General features: G+C 43.9%; 1 protein-coding gene across 2 annotated transcripts; it reads right to left on the reverse strand.

Moving 5' to 3' along the window:
* Positions 1-3,420: 3,420 nt before the first annotated feature.
* LOC145419228 (leucine-rich repeat-containing protein 31-like) lies at positions 3,421-5,631 on the reverse strand. Of its 2 annotated transcripts, none has more exons than XM_026159623.2 (4): positions 5,585-5,631; positions 5,109-5,217; positions 4,767-4,922; positions 3,421-4,493 (listed from the first exon to the last, which is right to left on the reverse strand). In XM_026159623.2, exons 2-4 carry the CDS (start codon positions 5,164-5,166, stop codon positions 4,036-4,038), a joined length of 672 nt encoding a protein of 223 aa, XP_026015408.2. In that variant the 5' UTR covers positions 5,167-5,217; positions 5,585-5,631; the 3' UTR covers positions 3,421-4,035. The 2 variants fall into 2 exon arrangements, with proteins under 2 accessions (XP_026015408.2, XP_080153952.1); XM_080297826.1 differs by lacking the exon at positions 5,585-5,631 and adding an exon at positions 5,338-5,507 and having other exon boundaries at positions 5,109-5,273.
* Positions 5,632-9,879: the final 4,248 nt, after the last annotated feature.

The raw sequence follows: 9,879 nt of genomic DNA on the forward strand, positions 1-9,879 counted from the left end.
GATACAGTTAAAGAGGGCATCCATTTGTCTGGTGTCATCAGGAGACACGGAGATGTACAGCTGCGTGTCATCAGCGTAACTGTGGAAGTTCACTCCATGCCTCCTGATGACACCGCCGAGAGGGAGCATATACAAATTAAAAAGTACAGGGCCTAGAACCGACCCTTGAGGCACGCCACATGTCATTTCATGGATCTTAGAGGAGCATGTATCCATACTCACCATAAAAGTTCTGTCAGAGAGATAGGAAGTGAACCAGCTGTGTACAGCACCAGAGAGGCCCACCATGTGTTTCAGTCTGTTTAAAAGAATAGCGTGGTCTACTGTATCAAAGGCTGCGCTTAGATCCAGTAGCACCAGGACTGAGAGCTTTTGGGAGTCCCAGTTACATCTAAGATCATTTAAAACCTTTAGGAGAGCCGTCTCTGTGCTGTGGTTCACCCTAAATCCAGACTGGAATATCTCCAGGATCTGTCTATCATTGAGAAAATCAGTAATCTGAGTAAAAACAAGTTTTTCTAAGACTTTACTTAAAAATGGTAAGTTGGATACAGGTCTGTAGTTATTAAAATCATTACAATCCAAATTGCTCTTCTTCAGAAGGGGCCTCACCACCGCCGTTTTAAAGGCAGCAGGGAAGACACCCAACTGAAGAGAGCAATTCATCATGCATAAAAGCTCAGCCTCAAAAAATCCATAAAGTGTTTTAAAGAGTGAAGAAGGAATTGGATCTAAAAGACATGTGGTGGGTCTCACTGTGGAGAAAACCTTCTGAAAGTTCTCAGCATTAACCAGGACAAAGCTGTCCAGTGTCTCCTCAGGTACAATCGAGCCCTCAGATGTATTTAAAATCATATCACGATTAGATAAAATACCAGATCTGATGGCGCTGATTTTTCCCCTGAAGTGGTCTGCAAACTGCTCACAGAGCGAGTCTGTGGGGGTTCTTTGGGAGCTGTTAAAGTCAGGGTTAAATAAGTGATCTATGGTGGAAAAGAGGACCTTGGGATTATTTTTGTTAATACTGATTATTTTGGCGAAGTATGAATTTCTTGACTTCCTTAATGTATTATTGTACACTTTAAGTTGCTCGCAAAATATTTGATGGTTGATAGTATTTTTATTTTTCCTCCATCTCCTTTCTGCTGCCCTGCAATTTCTTTTGAGTTTTTTCACTTCTTCGTTTCTCCAGGGTGATGAATGTTTTACGTTAATCTTTTTGGTGGTGAGTGGAGCAACGGAGTCAAGGCTTTTCTTCAGTTTGCTGTTGAAATAACTAAAAATCAAATCGCAGGATGCAGGTAAAATCACAGGGGGGCATTCGTCTAAAACCCTGGTAAAATTTGCAGCCACTTCAGAGGTTAGATAGCGCCTCCTCACAGTTCGCACCGAGGTCTCCCGCTGAATAAAACCGGTGATGTTAAAAAACACACAGTAGTGGTCAGAGACAGCCAAGTCAACAACAGAGGACACGCTGGTGGACAGCCCATGGGTGATGACCAGGTCCAGAGTGTGTCCTCTGTTGTGAGTCGGCTGCGTGACGTGCTGGGTAAAATCCAAACAGTGAAGAATGTTTAAGAATTCTTTTGATGCAGGGTCAGAAGGATTATCTATGTGCAGGTTAAAATCACCGGTTAAAATTATCATGTTATATTTTGAATGTATGTTTGTTAAAAATTCTGAGAATTCCTTGATAAAAGCAGCGCTGTCTTTAGGTGGTCTATAAACTGTGGCAGATAAAACTGGAGGGCTGCTGAAAACAATAGCATGGAATTCAAAAGTGGTAAAATGATCAAGTAAAATTTGTTTGGTGGTGAGTGTGTTGTTGGCTAAAGATGCAGTCCCACCACCTCTCTTACCACTTCTAATAGAAAAAGAGAAATTAAAATTTGGTGGGGAGGCCTCAGTGAGAACAACTGGTGCATCCGAACCCAGCCATGTTTCAGTTAAAAATAAACAGTCAAGTTTATTATCTAAAATTAAATCATTAATAATAAAAGACTTGTTCGACAGAGAGCGTACATTTAAAAGTGCCATACTGATTGAGACTGGTGGATTTTTGACAATAGAGTTGGATGGATGTTGATATTTTTGAAGAGGCCGGAGGTTATTAATATTTTTGGAGTTACTGGATTTATGATAATTCTGTTGCTCTCTGTTTGTGATTATGACAGGTATTGTGTTGACTGTGGGAGAGAAAGGTCCTAGTCCAGAGTTTTGTGTATTACTGTTAAAAGTGGAACAAATATAGGAGCTGGGACCAGGGGAACATCAGTCAGTGGCAGACGGATCAGCAGGTAATGTCAGTTTGGGGTAGTGACAGGGCGATGTGCGGGAGTGCTGTACGCCAAATGCCAAATTGGCGGACAGCAAACGGCGTCCCCAGGCGTTGAGGTGGAGCCCGTCTGCCCCAAAAAGATGCCTCCTCTCCCAGAAGGCATCAAAGTTGTTAATAAAACCCACGCCGTGGGAGACACAGGCGGAGGAAAGCCAGGTGTTAAGGCTGAGCAGCCGGCTGAAACGGCCTATCCCTCTGCCACAGGTGGGGGTGGGCCCAGAGATAAAAGCACTCACCTGCAGCTGACCAAGGAGGCTGAAGAGTTCGAGGAAGTCCAACTTCAGCAGCTCAGATTGCTGTTTGGGGATGTCATTGGTGCCGATGTGGATGATGAGCCGGTTAACCTGTGGGTGGGATGCCAGAATGTTGGGAATTCTGTCCACTATGTCAACAACAGTGGCTCCCGGGAACGACAGCGTGAGCGCCCCCCTCATCCGCACGTTCCTGACGATGGAATCCCCGAGGACCAGCGTGGAGAGAGGAGGTGCCACTGGGGGCTGTTGGCCATCTGAGATGCCCGCGCCGCGACGCCGGGGGTGTTCAGATGGAGATGCGCCAGCCGGACTGCGTGAGTGACTCCCAGGTAGCCGCGCTTATGGTTATTTTTTCTTTTATTAAACTGATCACACTCCTGTTCATGAATAGAAAAAAACCCCATCAGTGTATTTTCACTTAAACAAGCAGCTGTTTTTTTTGCATTAAAGTTATATAAAAATGTAACAGTGCAAATTCCTCGCTGACAGTTTAACCAAAAGGCATTTCCAGTGGAAAGTAGCCGACATATCCTCAGCATAACCATGTATAATATCCACAAAACCTGAGAAGATTGGAGAGAAGGTAGGTGAACTCTGCTGGGATCTGCGTTTAACAAAGTGTCTAAAGACGAAACAAAGAAATCTTTCTGTAAATGTTCAGATGCACAGACTGGACTGAAAAAGAGTGAAAAAGCAGCTAACGTCCAAAAATAAGAAAACTTTGAAAGAACTCCAAAAAAACCTGGAGAACTTTTGCTCAAAAAACAGTTTTGTTTTTTTTAAATTACAAGGCAATCTGACAAAATGTCATCAAATGAGACTCAAGACTTCTGCAGGTCTCTGCCATGACTCAATTTTTTTTTTCTTAACGGCAGAAACAATTGTTCCTTTTTTACTTTGTTTCTATTTTCTCTTCTTGTTTTTATCTGTTGAACAACAAACAACATTCATGCTGATTCACATAATATCCTGTCTCTACTCTCTGGGATTTCCTCGTAGCTCTTTGATGCAAAGAACATCCATCAAACGCTCCAGCTTGTGCTCAACATCATCGTGAACGGTGAAGGTACTCTGACGAGAAAATACTCAGTCGACCTTTTGGTTGATTTGTTAAAGAACCCCAAAATAGCTGATTACCTAACAAGGTATGCAGATAATTCACAGCTCTTTTCCTGAATAGCTGCTTTAAAACTCTGCTGAAAGCCTTTGTCCATTTCCAGGTATCCCCACTTCTCGGCATGTGTGTCTCAAGTGTTAGGACTGCTGCATTCGAAAGACCCAGACCCTGCAGCCAAGGTGAGAGACGACAAATATGATAACCCACACCAGCTGTGCTTAACTCTGTAAGTTCCCAGTATTCCCTGAAACCATCACATGTGACACAGTTTACATCAGACGTGATGCAGCTGACGTCAACACTGACCTTCTTGTGGTAACAGAGACTTAAAAAAATAATAATAAAGCAACAAAGTGGGTCGCTCTTTGACAGTAAATTCCAGTGCGGTCCACTCCAATCTCCTCAGGCTGACTCTCTTCTAGGCTCTCCTGACTGTTCCCTTTACATGTTGATGATGTGTCTTGTAAATCTGGATCCCTTTCCAGCAGGACGCTCCTCTTTTTCAGACAGTACCTCAGCTGCTCTCTCTCCTGACAGTCAGCTGTCCACCTCTGCATGGCCAGTCGAGCCAGCGCCGGCATTTGAGGCAGAGCTCGGAGCAGAGCGGGCAGCCAGGCTGAGCACGGAGCAGAGGTTGAAGGTCGCAAACTGACATCCACGTCTTCCAGAGAGCCCAGACCTCCTGCTGCAAACAGACTGCACCAACCGTTGTCTCCCACCAAGCTGTTGTAGGACAGATCCAGTGCACGGAGTGAGGAGAGACAGCCCCGTCTGCACACGGCAGCTGCACAGAGGAAGAGGACCCATTGATAACTGATCACTTTATGCCTGTTCACTTTACTGTTTTGTTCACAATGTTTCTGATGGAGACAAAAATAACACCGAATAGTTTCATTGTTTTGTTTTATACGACAGCTACAGATGCTGGCAGCATGAAATAAATGAAAGAAATATCAATTTCCTTCAGGCTTTACTTGTCTTAATATACATTTATGCAGCCTAATGATCCACTACAGACCAAAAAAGAAAAAGTATAATGTCATTGTGTGTTAGTTACCCAGATGTTGCATGTCATCAGTGGTGAGCTCGCAGCTGCAAAGACGGAGCTCGCTGACGACTGATGGCTGCAGAGCATCCAGCAGGAGCGCCAAGTGACCGCCAACCACTTTACACCAGGAAATATCCACCGTGCGCAGATAGGACACCGCCAGGGCTGATGCATAAACACAAAGTTTTCACCATTTCAGGCTAGAGGGTGGAAGAGGTATTCAGGGAGAATGACTTGAAGGAAAACTTCTATAAATAAACAAGTGTGTGTGTGTGTGTGTGTGTGTGTGTGTGTGTGTGTGTGTGTGTGTGTGTGTGTGTGTGTGTGTGTGTGTGTGTGTGTGTGTGTTACCCAGAGCAGTGAAGGACTCGTTGCTCATGTAGCAGCTGTTGAATGGCAGCCTCCTCATTTGTGTCGCAGGGAGGGCGGAGACCAGCAGGTGGACCACACCTCCCACTTCCTTATTGGATGACACATCAAGCTCGGTCAGTGCAGTGAGAGAGGGCAGCACCTGGACTGAAAAACAACGAGTCACATGACTGCTGCAGCGAGCATGCGTGTGAGATTGGTAGCAACTGACTCAGAGCCTCTAGATCATCTCGCGTGAGGCAACACAGGTGGAGGTCGAGTCTCTCCAGGTGTGTGACGTGAGCCAGGTGAAAGGTGAGGCGGCTCAGTCCACCAGCTAGAAGCAGCTTTACAGTATATTAATCAGAACAATGCTGCTCTCTAATGTATCTTGGTAAAGCGCAGAAAAATCTAATGTTTTATATGATACAGTGTGATTTCAGTAACATATCATAATGGAGGCTTCAGCAAGTACTTACGAAGGAAATCTTTCCTCTGCTCTTCAGTTAGTTCATCAAATACCTCCCAAAACATCTGTATGGTGGGGTGGCAGTCATGATATCTCCAACCATAACTTGTGTTCTGAAAACAGTGAAAATGACTGTTATAATCATAGAGTTTGTAAGGTCAGGCATACACTATGTTGCCAAAAGTATTCCCTAACACATCCAAATCATTCAATTAATGTGTTCCAATCACTTCCATGGACACAGGTGTATTAAATCAAGTCCCTAGGCATGCAGACTACTTCTACAAACATGTGTGAAAGGACGAGTCGCTCTCAGGAACTGAATGAATTCCAGCATGGTAATGTGATAGGATGCACCAGTGCAACAAGTCCAGTCATGAAATTTCCTCGCTATTAAATATTCCATAGTCAGCTGTTAGTGATATTATAACAAAGTGGAAGTAATTGGAAATGACAGCTAGTCAGCTGATGCTAAGGCTCATAGTGCACTTAAGTCACCAATATCTGCAGTCTGCTGTTGTTACAGATGTCCAAACTTCATTGGTTTCCATGGCTGAGCAGCTGCATCCCAGCCTTACACTGACAAACACAATGCAAAGCGTCAGATGGAGTGATTTAAGCATCTCAACACTGGACTCTAAAGCAGTGGAGATGTGTTTACTGGAGTGACGAATCACACTTCTCTGACTGGCAATCCGATGGATGTGTCAGGGTTTGGTGGTTGCCAGAAGTACTTGTCTGACTGCACTGTGCCAAGTGTAAAGTGTGGGCATGTGTGCACATGGCTGGGCACCAGTGCACAATACAAGGTCCATAAAGACATGGATGAGTGAGTTTGGTGTAGAAGAACTGGACTAGCCTGCACAGAGTCCTGACCTCAACCTGATAGAACATCTTTGGGATGAATTAGAGCAGCAACTGTGAGCCAGGCCTTCTCCTCCAACGTCAGTGTCTGACACCACAAATGCACCTCTGGAAGAATAGTCAAAAAATTCCCATAAACACACCTAAACCTTGTGGAAAGCTTTCCCAGAAGAGTGGAAGCAGTTATAGCTGCGAAGGGTGGGCTGACTATTATATTATACTATCATACAAAAGTCTGGATTAAGACTGAGATGTGACTCAAGTTCATATTTGTGTTAAAGCAGCCGACTGAATGCTTTTGACAGTATGCAGTACACAGTTATTGTGCTACAGGACAGCTGTGAAACTACAGCCTGTGTCTGTTTGGCTGACTGTACCTGTTTGAACTTTTCCCAGTCATGCACGTCCTGGCCGACCAGCACTCCCTGCAGCTCCTCTGGTCAAAACAGCCTCACCAAATCCTGCTCACACACCAGGAAGAAGCCTCGCTTGAACTCCTGGAACAGATTCTCCACTGATGTGTTGAAGGCATGATTCACATAGGCCTCCACAAACTCCTTCCTGTTTAGGAGGGAAAATGTTAAATTAGCAAACATTTCACAGAGACAAAGGTGCTGCAGATGAACCTCACAAACACTTCATGTTTTATATGCTTACTTATTTTGACCTGTCAGTGGCTTTCCAGGAGTTTGAGGATCCAGGTCAACATCTGTTCCATCCCAGATTATCTGTAAATTAGTTATAAATCAGATGAGTTTAGCTGCAAAACCTGAGAATGAGACAGATTACTGATCATCTTCTATAGTAAAACACATACCAAAAGTCCATGTAGAGATTATCCAGAACATCATCTTCATAGTTAGATAAGATATAAGATAATTTTTGATTTTTTAACTTGCGAATAATCTTTCTTGCTGTAAAATGATCAACTTCAAAGCCTTCCCACATTCATGGGTATCAACAACTGCTTCTCTCCTCCTCAGTATGTTACCACTTACCTGAATACGCCACACCAGCAAACTGACAGTAGTGGTTACACTTACTGATGATCTAGTGCACTTGATTAGCACTTGGCTAATACTGACCCTCTTAAATAATTATGGAAATAGTCTTGGATGTCTTAGTTTTTGAAACATCTGAATTTCGGCTCAGTGTGTGTTAAATAAATAATGACCTGGTATAATGTGTTCTGTGCTGTTCATCTGAGGTTGCATTTACCTCATATTAAGACCTACTAAGGACCTGATTGTTTTTAATTATGTCCTGATACATAAAACCTGAGAGCTCACATAACTGCATATGCTCAGAATAGACAGCACACATGGATACAAATTACTGCCTTGCAGCAGCAATCTTCAGACCATCACTATGAGCTCCATACAAGGTTACACTGTTCCTGTTATTAACAGCAGGGGGGACTATCAGCCACAGACTGGGAGCCAGATATGCTCTGCTGGTGCCTCATTGTTACAGAGGAAAGACTCTATAGTGAGAAACAGCTGAGGGGGAAACACTGATCTGGAAACGTCTGAGTGTTACAGAGGATATACATAGCACTGTGGTTCAGTGTCACACAATCACAAACAAATACAGCAAAGTACTAAAAAGGGTGTTGCCTCCAAAGATTGCTTTTACTGGTTTGGAGCTTAGGAGGCTTAATAACAACAGGCATGAATGAAGACAGATCAGAACAGCTGTTTGATCACAGCATCCAGTACCAACACAATCATCCACACTCAAGAGCCTGTTGGCTTCAGAGTCAGCAGCTGAATGTCTAAAATATCAAATGTCATTTTTGGTCCATCAGCTACAGCATGAACTGCTTAAAGTGAGAAGCAGCCTGAAGCCCGACAGATTCATCTTTCCAGACTGAAAATATCTCAGAGTGAACCGAGTGGTGCGTTTTCAGGGTGATCTCACAAAGTCAAATCCCTTTAATGATGTTCTGTCCTGTCTTCCTCTATCAAAAGCACACAAACACTATAAAACATTGTTTCGGTGCTTTGGGGTTTTGTTTTCTACACAGAGGTATAGCACGACTAGACCCTAAAGGCAGGCTGCTCACCTACAACCAGCTCACGAACATCTTTCCAATGGAGCTCGCTGCCTTTCTCGTGGATGAGGGTCACTGTGATCCTCCGCTGGATCCCCTGCAGCAAACATAACAGGAGCTCAGGATCACAGTGAGCACAGCTAGAGCAACATTACGCTTTAAAAGAAGATATTCAACTGTGTACAAAGGAAGCAGTTACCACTGTGTGAGTAATAAGGAAACAACATGTGCACCAATCCTGTACCTGGTGCAGCAGGTAGGTACCATGACAGGGCAGGCCTCCACTGTGATCCACGATGGCTGGGATGTACCTGTGCATGGAGGGAGGAGGTGACACAACATCCCAACTTATAATATTCTTCCTGGAGATCATTTTTATGGTTCCTTTAAAGCTTGTGCGTGAATATAACACTCCAGGTGGATACTCACTCTCCAGTGGGCTCCAGCTCGCTGATCTCAAACCAGACCAGCAGGTCGTACTTGCTGACACACTGACCCAGGTTGGATTTGGTGATGGTGTTCAACTTGGAGGCTGCAACTGGCACACACACACACACACGCACACACACACACGCACACGCACACACGCACACGCACACGCACACGCACACGCACACACACACACACACACACACACTCAACGTTAACAAGTGGGAATTTTTCTGGATTTAAGAGAAGGTGAATAAAAGTGAGCAGTATTTACTACATGCTTTGGGTGACTAAATGGAGGATGGATAGGTGACATGAAAACACTACTGACCCTTTATACTGAGCCAATAGCTCACACACTTCTATTAAATCTGTCTAAAGAGCCAGTAATCACAGAGGATAGATACTGGAAGAAAACTGAAATGTTAGGAGGAACTAAATCACACATTACAACACCAGTGGCAGCACCCTGCTGTCTCACACATCGGGATCACGGTCCTGTTGAAGCGGGATAATTGCTAAAGCTCACAGTTGCATTCCTCTATACTCAATATGATCGAAAAAACTATTTTAACAAACAATTAAAAAAGGAACAAGTAAAAGATCTACTATAGCCAAAAGAAGACCATTTACAGACTATAGCCCTGTCAACAAGTATTTGCCTCCTTTCTCATTTCCTATCTTATTCCATATTTGTCACACTTACACCTTTCACATCAATACATTTATAACATTAGACAACAATGTCTAATATTCAACGGCAGTTTTCAAGGGCAAAACGCTATCCAAACATACTTGGTCCTATATGAAAAAGTAATCACACAGAAAACCTGATACCTTGTGTGTCACCTCTGACACCAACAGCTGCAGCAAGCGTTTGGTGCTAGAGGTCACATTTGGACTCTGGACCTCTGTGGAGTGTGCACATGATCTCATTACTGTCTAAAAATCCAAGGAGT

The sequence above is a fragment of the Astatotilapia calliptera genome, chromosome 23, assembly GCF_964374335.1.
Source record: "Astatotilapia calliptera chromosome 23, fAstCal68.1, whole genome shotgun sequence".
Classification (NCBI taxonomy): domain Eukaryota; kingdom Metazoa; phylum Chordata; class Actinopteri; order Cichliformes; family Cichlidae; genus Astatotilapia; species Astatotilapia calliptera.

Bases quoted from the DNA above. Each gene is read 5' to 3' on its own strand.
- LOC145419228 (XM_026159623.2), bottom strand. From the start codon at position 5,166: ATGAGGAGGCTGCCATTCAACAGCTGCTACATGAGCAACGAGTCCTTC. The intron at 4,923-5,108 runs GTAACACACACA...TTTATGCATCAG, and splicing joins CGAGTCCTTCACTGCTCTGG to CCCTGGCGGTGTCCTATCTG. The intron at 4,494-4,766 runs GTAACTAACACA...TCCTCTGTGCAG, and splicing joins TGATGACATGCAACATCTGG to CTGCCGTGTGCAGACGGGGC.